This window comes from Salmo salar, chromosome ssa10 (assembly GCF_905237065.1).
Source record: "Salmo salar chromosome ssa10, Ssal_v3.1, whole genome shotgun sequence".
Taxonomy (NCBI): domain Eukaryota; kingdom Metazoa; phylum Chordata; class Actinopteri; order Salmoniformes; family Salmonidae; genus Salmo; species Salmo salar.
The window spans coordinates 14,233,672-14,246,155 of record NC_059451.1 but is presented as its reverse complement, the minus strand read 5'-3'; the positions used below and the strand labels follow the sequence as shown (position 1 = coordinate 14,246,155).

Below are 12,484 nucleotides of genomic sequence, written 5' to 3'. Positions count from 1 at the left end.
CAACTGTCCTGCACATACCACTATTTTCTGACCCCTCCCCATACAAGCTCTTGCTCCTTGTATTCTTCCAGGGAGGGATGCTGAGGGTGAAACCTGAGCTATTGTATATTTCCACATGGCTGAGGCATACCTTTTTGACACGTCCCTCCCTGTGCATGATGTATCAGTTGGATTCTACTCCGCTGCTGACTGGCGGCAATCACTGTCTGGACGTGAAGGTGCTGGGGCTTCTGCAGTGAACCAGAGAAGCCTGGTAAATGTCAATGAGGTCGTGGTTTTGGTGTTTAGCAGAGAGAGGCCTCATTGAAGTAGATGAGGTAGTGGTTTTGGAGTGTTTACCTCAGCCATATCGAGGTAGATGAGGTAGTGGGTTTGGAGTGTTTACCTCAGCGATATCGAGGTAGATGAGGTAGTGGGTTTGGAGTGTTTACCTCAGCCATATCGAGGTAGATGAGGTAGTGGGTTTGGAGTGTTTACCTCAGCGATATCGAGGTAGATGAGGTAGTGGGTTTGGAGTGTTTCAGCCTTCGTCATGACGGATGTAGTTGTGGTCACTGCTGGCTGTTCGCTGTGTTGAGCGAGGAGCCAGCCAGTGGCAGGCAGGTGGCACCGGCTGGCTGTCATTACCTCACTCTGTCACAGCTGCAGCTGGAGAATGAAATGGCCAGAGTGTGTGGAGTTCTGTTTAAAGAGGACCAGCTCATTAAAGCCATTGCAGAGGCACTCTTATCAGTGTTTTACACATACATACACACACACACACACACACACACACACACACACACACACACACACACACACACACACACAGTGGTGCAGATTTCGAGTCTTCCCAGGGCCCATCTGTTCGCCCAGCCTCTCCTTTCATAGCACAACTGGCTTCCCCTTTTATCAGGGCTTCTGTTAGCATGCCGCACCGTACCCCTCTGGTCCGCGCTAGGCTTTCAGGCTACAGGACCAGCCCAGGCTCTGCTGCTGCTGCTCAGCCGTTCAGCAAATAGTGGAGCAGCTTGTTCGGGCCGAGATGATACAAGGTCTTCTTTTTAATGGGCCAACGCCGAGGGACAAACGGGCTTTGTTTTCAAATGCCAAGTGGAACGTGGTCCAAATCCACACAATCCTTTTAAGGGCACTTCCAACCAACTTTACCTGTCTTGAGAATGTTTAGAGCATTTAATTAATTAATTCCGGGCCATTTAGAGATGTATGTGCAGCCTGTAAACATAGCACCCTTGTGTTCTTTTTTTTTGTGGCGTCCATCTTTTCTTATGATACCTAATTGATAGAGAGAGGACTTTTATTGGTTTGTAATGGTTAGATTTTTGGCACTGGGACAGGATGTTGGTGAATGAGTGAGCGATCTGGGAGTAAGCCCCAGATCACACAGCCCCCCCCCCCCCCCCCACACCCTCTTCTCTCGCTCTGTGTGAATGTGTGGGCTGAGGAGGAGGAGGAGGAGGAGGAGGAGGCTGAGCTGTGGACTGGTCTTGGCCAACCTCCAGTGTTGGCAGCTCAATGGCAGCAGGTGGAGCCAACAGGGTCCAAATCGCCCAGTAACCCCCTTCCTTTTCTCTCTCCCTCTCTTTCTTTCTTTCTTTCTCTCTTTCTCTTTCTCTCTCTCTCTCGATGTGCCGTTATTGGTTGAAAATGTCCATATTGCCCTCCCATCCATTTGGGTCATTTGAATCTAGTGTTGGTGCCGGTTGTTGAGTTGAATCGTTGGGTAATGTACGCTGGTGCCACGGCTTCTCTGGAGGCCACAGTAGGGTTACAGTAGAGTAAGGGGATCCACAGACGTGCTCCTTCTTTATTAATAAGGCCCTGCTATGGAAGGGCCTCGGAGGCAAGCTGCTCCAGAACTGGATAGTGTAATTACCCTGGGGCTCAGAGCGTTAACACACACACACACACACACACACACACTCCTCCACTCCCCCAAAGTGCCATTTCACAGCCATCGTGCACCAGGTGGACATATTGGGGGAATGTTCTATGTACTGAGGCAGTGGTCTTTTGTGTGTGGAGTACGCCTTGTATGTGTGCCAGAAACTAATTATGACTACAGAGCATCGCTCTCTCATTGTGCAATGTTCATACAAGCTTTTTACTTTTATGTTTTGTTTTGTTTGTCACACACAGACACACAGAAAGTTTATTCAACAGCGCTGGAAGAGAAAACACTTCTAATGTTTTCAATGTAATAGTTCAGTAAAATGTGTTTTCCTAGAATTTGCATGATCTCATTAATAAATAGTCTGTCCGTTCACTGTTGAGTGGTGTAGATAGCTTTCTGGTGGCGCAGGAAAAGTCCTCCTTGCTTCAGAATTGTAATGTTGGAGATTGAACATCAAAATACCTCCCCCTTGTGGTAAAATTGTGAATTGTCAAGAGTGGAACCGCGCGTTTCTCAGGCATTCAGTGCAACATGACGTGGGTTGCAGTTTAGCGGGTATGTTATTCTCGTCAAGATCATATTTACAACCAGACCACCTTATATCAACCAAAGGTCTTAAAAATAGAACGTTGCTTGTTAATAATAGATGTTATCGAAAATCGACTAATCGAATTCATTCATATGAAGAGCTCTTTAGAATTTAAGGCATATATGTTCAAAGCTATTTTATTTAATCTTGTTAGTTTATTTTCAGACTATAATGTAATGTATGCATTGAATAATAATAAACTATTAATAATCATTACTATCAAAAACGGTATTATAGGGTTATTGTTAAAAAAACGTTGTTTAAAAAAAATGTAACTCATCTATTTGAGAGAATAACAGGAAAAGAAGTTCACATACCGAAAGTTGGGAATTGTTTTTTTGTTGTGTATGGACTCTATTTGTCTATTTTTATAATTATATTTGTGTGAATATAGTATTTATTTTACTTCATCCAGACAGAGGGTAGCTTCAAATATACATTTATTTGGTTAAAAATTATATCCCAATGTTTTAAGAATTAAATCCATTACGAGGAAGAGCACATTTGGTAAAGCACATTTTTCTAAAATAATATCAGGCCCCCCCTCCCTCCCCCATTTATGCTTAATTAATGCATTGAATATTCAGACAGTTGAATTGATAGAAGCATTGGGAGTAAAGTGTGAGTTTTCCAGATGTATCCTACTTTTATGAGGTCCTATTTTAGATATATTATTTAATGTCACAGCATGCCCTACAGCATCAACAATATGGGTTGTTGAGTACTTATATCATGAATACATCTATCGACACTGTTCGGGGGGGGCAAATCTGTTCGTAAATTAAACGTGCATACATAACCCATACCGGTTTGAAACTACAGTAATATCAGTGCTGTTGTGTCTAACTGATAGGACTTGAGATCATGTAGTTTCGATGAGGAACCTCTAGATGGAGTGTCGACCTGCTTTAATGTGCGGAGGGAATTCATTTGAAGTAGGCACCGAAATATATTTCCATTTGTGAACGACTCCTCTTTGGCATTCAAATAAGCGAAAAATCACTCTGTCATTAAAAACCTTAACAGTAACATGCTTTTCTTGATATTAGTAGTTTACAAATTATATTTGTATTGACAAATAAATAGTTATTTGACTTAATGGTTACAAAATATCTGTTGAATATAGGCATGTTTAATTAATATGTAATCAATTCTGACTAATAGAAATTCAAATCAATAGCTCCATAAATCAACCAAACACCTTAATTTCAGTATTAGATTATCCTGTCAGCTGTATCCATTTTATCTTATATTGCTGTAATTGCAGTTAACGTCAATGACATTGCAAGACTTCTACAATCATCCTTTCTACTGTCATGCTGAACGACCAATACACCACTATTTATGCCGTCACCGCCTGTAATTTCGGCACCTTCACAATTGATGAAAAACTATACGCCAAATGAAAAAACAAGAATTACTTCTTAATGACAGCATACCTCAGGATGAACAATCTAGCATAGTGAACTGCATGTATTATAGCCTACTAGTTGCCCAGACACTTGGTTCAGCATTTATTTATTTATTTGTGTTAATTTCTTGACGTTTTTTATTTCCGTATCTGGGAAATTATTATGATTTTCTCATGTTGGATTCTGAACTTTCATGAGATGATTACCTTAGTATCATGTTTTATTCTAAGAAAATAGGCATGAGAAACATGTATTGTTGTGTTATAGACCTAACATTACTTGTGTGTTTTGTTTCCAAGTTTTCCGTAGGCCTATTTTTCAATTCTACACACCTTTATTCACAGTTCATTCACAGGTAAACCTATATTTGAACAAAATATAATGCTGAAATCACTTACCTTATACAGTAGCCTAATAGTAGGTTATTTTAAGATTATGGATTTCATTTTTGCACATAACCCATCCAAATGAATTATTTCCATATTCAGCTGTGTGTGTGTGTGTGTGTGTGTGTGTGTGTGTGTGTGTGTGTGTGTGTGTGTGTGTGTTGTAAGCTGTATGAGTGGTGTACCTTTACCTCAAAGCAGAATTTATATTTGCTGATTTAACCTAAAAATGATCAAGATGGATACGGTGTTTGTCTTGCCCGCCATGTGTGATTTAAGGTTAGATTCGCCTATAATGTCCTCACTGTATCTTATAAAACTGATCTGGAACAGGAAGGTGATGTTCTACATCACACAACAACAACAAACAGTCTAATCACCATTTGGCGTAAAGTTTATCTTTCAGTGACGCGTTTGCAGCAGGTGGCCAAACGTCTTTAAAATGTTTGTGTTGAAACCGTCAGGTTTATATTTTCACACCTCGTTTGTATAAATGTATTGTGCATTCTCATCCCTGTAGTTTACAAACTTAGAGAAACGTTGGTTTCTTTTACGTACGGAAGAAGGTGGTACATAGCCTACATCAATACTTTTCCAGCATTGAACGAAGACAAGTTTTTCAAAATCTATTTTAGGCTGTGACCATAGCCTTCGAATGTCGTGATTTTTGGGCAGTGTCAATGTATTTTAGTCATGAGTTATTCTTCAGTGTCATGGAGAATCGCCTACGACCGCTTAACTTTTACTGCACTGTTCCAACAAACTAACGCAAACTACTACTACAAAAAAAAACATGCTTATTACGAAGATCATTAACTATTTGAATCAATTCTGGATCAAGTTAAATCACATGCTTGGCTGGATTGATCTGCCAGTTTTGAAATGGCCAACGACTCTTTATATACTGTATCTTTTCAAGTTTGCACCCACTCTCTTGATATCTTTTTCAGAGCAGATAGATTTCAGATCACATTTTCGGATCTCCGAAATTATTTCGGATCTCCGAAAATAACTGTTCTGGTAGCCTAAATCGGACAGTTGCCGACAATGTTGGTGACAATGGGTAGGCTACGTGTCTAGGCACTTCTCCCTCTTTAATCTGTATTCGCTAACGCGCATATGACCGTCAAATGACTTGCAATATTTCACTTCGAGGATAGCCCTGTAATCACCTTTGATATATCTTAGTTTATGATCCTCCAAACTTGCTTTACCTTGCACTCGCAGAAGCTTTCGGAGAGAGGGGCAGTACAGACTCCATAGACCATAATGTAGTTTTGTGGCGTTCCAACTCATCCTTAAAGTTCCGATGTCTAATAAGCTTGAAAACCTATTTACATATTCGACTTGATCGTTCCAGTATTTACTATTGATAAGATGTTGTAACTGCGCACAGCCCCCTGCCGCTTCTTGCTTGGGCATAGTACAGTATATTGGCAGCCCTGGCATGGTTGCTGGGGCTTTGGGCATTTTTGTGTGCAGAACTTGGCAGACAATACTATAAAGGCGTCTCGAGCCACCATGTCAACGGGTTTTTGCTAAGAACTGGATCGATCTTACCAGATGAAAGAAGTAGCAATAAAAAGCATGATATGCTCATTGCATTGGTTTCATTTGAAAGTAGAATACATGTATATTAATTATACTTTACGCATAACTTTGCCTTTACAGCACCGACCCTTCCGCTTGATTTTTGCGGTAGGTTAATTAATAGTCTCCATAAACCACGTTATATGTGACTTCAAAATGATATGTGACTGTAAGTATTGAGAATTGTGGATAGGCCTAAAGCATACCCGCGCACCATTCAACGCTGTTTGTGAGCCACCCAAACCTTGTCCAGTCCGTGCATACAACTCAGATTTATTGTGAACTCTTTGCGGAACGTTTGACAACGTTGCCAAGTTGGTCATTTCTCAGTTGTATCTGAAATCAATAATGTGATTTAAATGAGACAGATTCGAGCACAAAATATCAAACTTGAGTAAAAACCCAATTAATATTGGCATTCAGTTGATGGATGATTTTTTTCAGGGCACCTTAACATTCAGCCTGACTTTGATTTAACAGATCGTTTGAAGTCTAATATGTAACGTATGCTTATTAGCCCCCCAAAATTTTTTTTTACTGAATCAGTTATATTTAACTTGATAGTCACTTTGATTGAACGATTCTAGTGTTATTATGACAGATATGACATGGCTGTTGTAAGATGTGAACTGTGTAGAGAAGTGGCAAAAGTACAGTGTAACCAGTGAACGTTCCTCTGTGGCGAATAGCGACACTAAAAGAAGTAGTGGCCGTTTTGACACTTCATATGGCGAACCTGTATGATTGTTGGGTGCAGGCGCACAACTTGCACCATAACAGGATATATATACCCTCTGAGACGTGACAAAACGCTTAACGATGACGTCACATACTGTCAATCAGCGACAAACGTTTAAATTACAAACATGTTTAAAATGATAGTATTATATAAAACTTGTCTGGATTTGATTAGATGCCCAATATCTGAGTTTACATCGTAGGCCTATGTAGGGCTGCTTGTCTTTTATATTTTGTTTGTTTTTGGTGGGACCCATTTTTTTTTACACTTTGAATTCAAGAGTGAAGAGGCAGGTGGTTCCCACCTACATAACTGCATTCATTAGTTGGTCCTAAAATGGAACTTGATCAAGCACGATAGGGAATTGACACATACCAAAAATGCTTGTAGGTCTGCAATTGACCATTAAGAAGTCATTTGGAAAAATAGGCAATTGGCTTATGACGATTTATGGAACATAATTGGGCATGAAGATGTGGTCATGATTTTTATTGCGAAAAAATCAAACGTGCATTTTAATATAAGCTATAGGCGACTTCAATAGTAGGATACCGAATGTGAAAACGGAGGATACGCGCTGTTCGAGCCTGCCTCATTGAAATCAGCGTTACAGCAGGATATAGTGTAGGCAGGATTATGTTCACCACGTCCCAATACACATCATGCGTTTTGACATACATGCGTCAGCATCCGTGGGAACAATCGCCCCTCATTTCTCAAAATAATGTTCTTCAATAGTAGGCTTCGACCTCAGAGGGACACTCGTTGGATTTGCATGGAATGTCACCTCTGGTCGCGCAAACAGGCTACTTCATATAACCTATAACAAGCAAACACCACATTGTCGTTTAGAAATGGAGTTTATTTGGCTATTTGAGGAAATAATCAACACCACCATTTCGTGTCATGTCCATTGTAAAATGTATAGCTCACCTACGGAATATCAGTTCTATGGGCTACAGTTGCAGAATACTCTTTCACACAATATAACTGCAGTCAACCGCAAGGGCAAAATCAACACGGTAATAAATACAGCCCACCAACTGTTCAATCCTGTGTGAACACGTATAAATATACGAATATAGCCTAACAATACAGTCCCACTTTATGCACAAATAGTATGTAGAAGCGTTCAATACGAATATTTTATGACATGATGATGCATGCCTTCTAAATCAATACGACCCCTCCGTACACTATGGTTGACCTTTTACGATATCTCCATGGGGACGCAGTAGAAAATCCGCTGAAATGATTTGGTGTTAATTTTTGTCGACCAGCCATAAACGTGCACCTTCAGTGGCGTTCGCAGATCCTCATTGTAATAGTATAATATTGCTTAGATGTCCAGCATTGCAACAATGCTCTGGTGCTAAAGGTTTAAGCAGCAATAATGCACTAGACTAGTACCAAAAGGCTACGGTTTTTCGATCGCAATAGGCGCCGCGGCGTTCCTCCCTCTGTCCCATGCGCGCCGTAAACGTATAGGAAGGGCTGAGAGAGTGCGGTATGCAGCAATATATAGGTGGAAAAATGTAGGTTTTCCATGCGGGAGCAAAACGCAGACTGTGTGGTCTGGCTGGCACGCGACTCCGGCTCGTTTGCCAGTATGTGACTCCTCGAGGGGAGGACATGGTGAGTGAGAAGTGGCGTTCCGTTGCCGCCCGGGTCCTGCGTGGTTACTATGCAAAGCGATTGCGGAAATAAAAAAGTGGGACTCGCTCAATCGATTGCAACTTCTGCACTAAGTCTAACAAACCAAGCTGAGATAGGCAGAGTGTGTGTCGCGAGCCAGTCAGCTTTGCCAAGCTTGGACCGCAGTCAAATATCAAGGAGTAAAGAAGGCTCACTGCTATATATTTTTCTTTTTTGGGATTAATACAAGAACCGTTTCCCCTTGTGCTTTATCATACTGTATTTATACGGTGTAAAATGCACACAACGGCAGCGAGTTCATACTTTTTGAATTAAACATAAGACTACAACAAAAGGTGGCTGAAAATGAAGCACTTCGTCTCATCAGTCTAAAGTTTCTCACGTACACGTTACATTGCAATGGTACGTGCAAACACCTCTTACCATCTCTTTTTACCCTGAGAAGTTCTAGACATGTGCATGTGGTGTGTAACCTGTACACAGGTTAAAATGTAGCCTAAAATGTCGGTCTTTGCTTTTGTACAGGGATTTGAGAATAGTCCGTATCAATCGGATCTGTGTTGCCAGCGAGGTATGCCAATGCGGATATCTTTATCGCCAAATAACTTTGGTATTGAAACAGAACAGAGCCTGCACTCTCCGTGTTGCCTTCGGATAAAAGGGCATCGTAGTGACCAGATTGAGAAAAGCATTGTTTCGTTATGTGGTAACTAGTTGTTCTGCAGAGTAAACCAGCGTTTGCAGAAAAACGCTTTCTCGACAAAATCCTTGTGACATGAGTTTTGTCCAATAAGATGGATGCTGGGCTTCAACTCCTGGAGTTTAGTCCAATCAGAGGACGGAGCTCTAGCATTGCACGGACGATATGGATACCGGAAGGCTGGCCAAATACCGATAGCAAGTTAGCCTATTGCCCTATTCTCAATAGAGGTTCTATGCGCTGCAACGTGAGAAAATACAGTGTAGGTCTCCTGAATTTATTGTCCGGCCGAGCACATGAACTATATGGGTAGATCATTTCCCCTATTCCGCCCTCTTATTGAGTTGCGCAATTGTGTGGCTTGCATTTGCTCCTAGACAATTATTCCAATGAATTACTTGAGCAACATTTTATTTACAATGTTGAGCAACACATGATCTATAGTCCATATATTGAATAATCACTTCAGTTGGGTATCGGGAATTCAAGCAGCCTTTGCTACAACATTATATTATTAGGCTATGCTGTAATAACAATAACCTAGTAGCAATAGCAGTTGCAAGTCCACCTTTAGCCTTCACGGTATGTCAATGAAACTTTAGACTGTGAATAAGCATGCATCTGGTGTTGCTGAATCTCGCTGTCTAGGGTGCAGGTGTGTGTATATCGTGGTCAGATGTAGCTGCGTAGCAGAACCACACACTCCACTTGTGGTCGCTTCCCTGGCCATTTCCTAGAGGGCGCACAACTGACTTCTCCCTCTGGCCAGAAGTTGTTCACTGAAAACAAATTCGAGCAGCCCATACAGAATCAGTGGACCAAGAATCTGTTGGTGACTCATGTCGGGCCAATCTGATATTTGAACAGAAATCCGTCAAAATACTAAGTCGAACCAATGTTGAACGCCTCCAGGCGTACTGTAGGCTAATTATCCTATATGCAAGTCCTGATTAAATGTGTTTAAGTGTATTGGTTTTACTTTTATTTAAGCCACTAAATGGGTGTTTCTTTATTGCCATTATTTCGATTAATATTAACCCTTATTTGTCTGCAAGGGCAGGTGAAGCACCCAAAAGGCAACCAATGCTAACCTTGGGCGTTTGGGATGTATAGGCTATACAACAATAGTAGCCTAATTTAGGAGTATGACATATTGTAAAATGTTGCTCAGTCTTTTGATATAGGCGCTATACCGAAGTGATTACGCATGCTTTACGCATGTAGTTTTCACTATTGCCAAGTATACCGTTTGTTTGAGGCTTTTTGGGGAGGTTTTGTCCAAGTGATATTTCATTGGAATTCATTCTTTGTCTAGACGGTAATGATTGAAACTCAACGCAATAAGTTTCAAGTATGCAGTGCTCGGTAGAGCGTGCGTAAATGCTGGAGTTGCACGATGCTTTGGTTTTGGATAATAGGCCTGTCGGTGTTAGGAGGGCACCGTGATCATGCTTACATAATGACATGTGAGTTAGGAAAATGATTGGTAATCTTGTCTCTCGAATGGCCCTTGCTCGTTTATATTATATAATTATCTGGGGAGATACTTGGTTTTGGGTTATGTAAAGTTGAATGCACTTCATTGAATTGTTAGATTCTGTTCTCGTTGTTCCACCCCTCATATGAAATGTGTTGTGCAAATTGACATACATTGGCCACTATGCCATGAACAGATAGATAGGTAATGTAATGTATGTCAATTATCATCCGCAATAATAAAGTCCAATACCAATAGGCTAAAAGCCTAGTAATAGCTTAATAATAACAATGAACAATAATACAAATATTTATAATTTTAACTTGTTGTAAATATGGATAGGTGTCGAAAAATAATATGGAATACCGAAAAGCCTGTTACTTTGTCCGACCAATTTTGAAAGTTAAGCATTTGTTCAAAAGGGGCGGTATATCCCTTATATAGTGTGTGGTGATCTCTTGAGCTCACTCTTCACCGCCATACACTGTCTAATTTGCGTTAAACATCATATAAGAACATTTATTTAGCAGTGTTGGTGTGGCAGTTTTGCGCGAGCCCTGCTCTTGATTGAAATTGATAGCTTTTCAAACAACGCAGACCTATTTCATTCCGGGGCTAATGGGCTCAAGTAGACAGGATAAAGCAGCCTATAATTTGAACGTTTAAATATATATATATATATATATATATATATATATATATATATGATATATTTCGGTCCTACATGTTCATTGCATTTATGTTGGTCTCATTACTTCCCTTAAACCGTGTATACTTTGGGAGCTATGCTGAGAGGGGAGTACAAGAGTCTGTCCTTCAGGCACTGTGGACAAAAGTGAACTGTATGTATCTGTATGGAACTCGGTGCAGGCGGTTGTGGTTCCTGTCGCCGTAGACAGGACAGACGCAACACGGATTCACTTTATCGTCTGCTGTTAGAGATCATTTTCTAAACGGAAACCAGCTGTCGGGCTTCAGCAACAAGCAATTGTTTGGGTGTTCAGGGATATTATCACCTTCATTAACTACCGCACCCTCCTTGTTCGTAAATCCGACACACTCATTTCGGAGTTCGGCTCCACCGTGAAGCCAGCCGCACCACATGCCTTCAATGCTTTCGGTTGTTGCGAGCTTTGTTTTGTCTCTTCGAGAAACCGGAGTGAATGGGCGAACTCAAATCGAGCTCAGAAGAACGAACGTCTGACAATCAGCATTTTTTTTGTACTGGTATTAGTATGAGAACAAGATTAGCACTGTCCGAAGATGACTTATTCTTTTCCTATTTCCCGTGATTTTTAACCTCTCCGCTGCAGCCAGCCTGCCTTTGGACTTTTCTTTTATTGTTGAATATGCCTCTGGTGAAAGTTTTGAGTTATCCAACGAAGGGACTGCTCTACGGCTTTTACTGCACTGTACAATAGATGAGTGCGGAAAGTGGAAGCAGTGTAACTCGAGGCGGGGTTAAAGTTCAGCTCTATGGAGTGGTGAAGCGTTGGTTGCAGTTCGCAGAGTTGGAAATGTGAAAGCAAGAAGCAGGCTTTATTTTTTCCCTCTCTCTCTCCCTTCTGTCTCTCCTTTTTTTTCTTTTTCAAAACACGGACACAGCCATCACGGACACAGCCATCACGCATACACGGGCAAACACGGACACACACCCACACATATATCACACATACACACACACTCACTCACACACCATCACACACATAAACACGCAGACCCGTTCGTGTAACCCAAACATACACACATACATACACCCTCCACATCCAAGATTAGATACAACAGCTATGTATTCTCCGCTATGCCTAACACAGGTAAGTGAGCCTTTCGTCTGTGTTTAACCATTTTTGTTGCATTTATGCTTTCTTCCTCAGGGACAGGGCGAAATGGACTGACGTTGCTCAAGACAAGTAACTTTGTGTGCAGTAGCATTCCTGGTTTGTCAGAGCCATCTGAATTAAGTAACACATGGCGGATAGCGCCTATCTCCTACATATGTACACATATATATATGCATGTCTGTTTCAGTTCATATTAGACC

The 12,484-nt window shown here is 41.1% G+C and overlaps 1 protein-coding gene across 1 annotated transcript in view; it reads left to right on the top strand.

The window, feature by feature from the left end:
- Positions 1–11,172: 11,172 nt before the first annotated feature.
- LOC106613561 (nuclear factor 1 A-type) overlaps positions 11,173–12,484 on the top strand; it is a 138,029-nt gene continuing 136,717 nt past the window's right edge. Inside the window, 1 exon segment of the mRNA XM_014215960.2 lies at positions 11,173–12,257. Coding sequence (XP_014071435.1) covers positions 12,231–12,257 — 27 coding nt within the window. The 5' untranslated portion in view covers positions 11,173–12,230.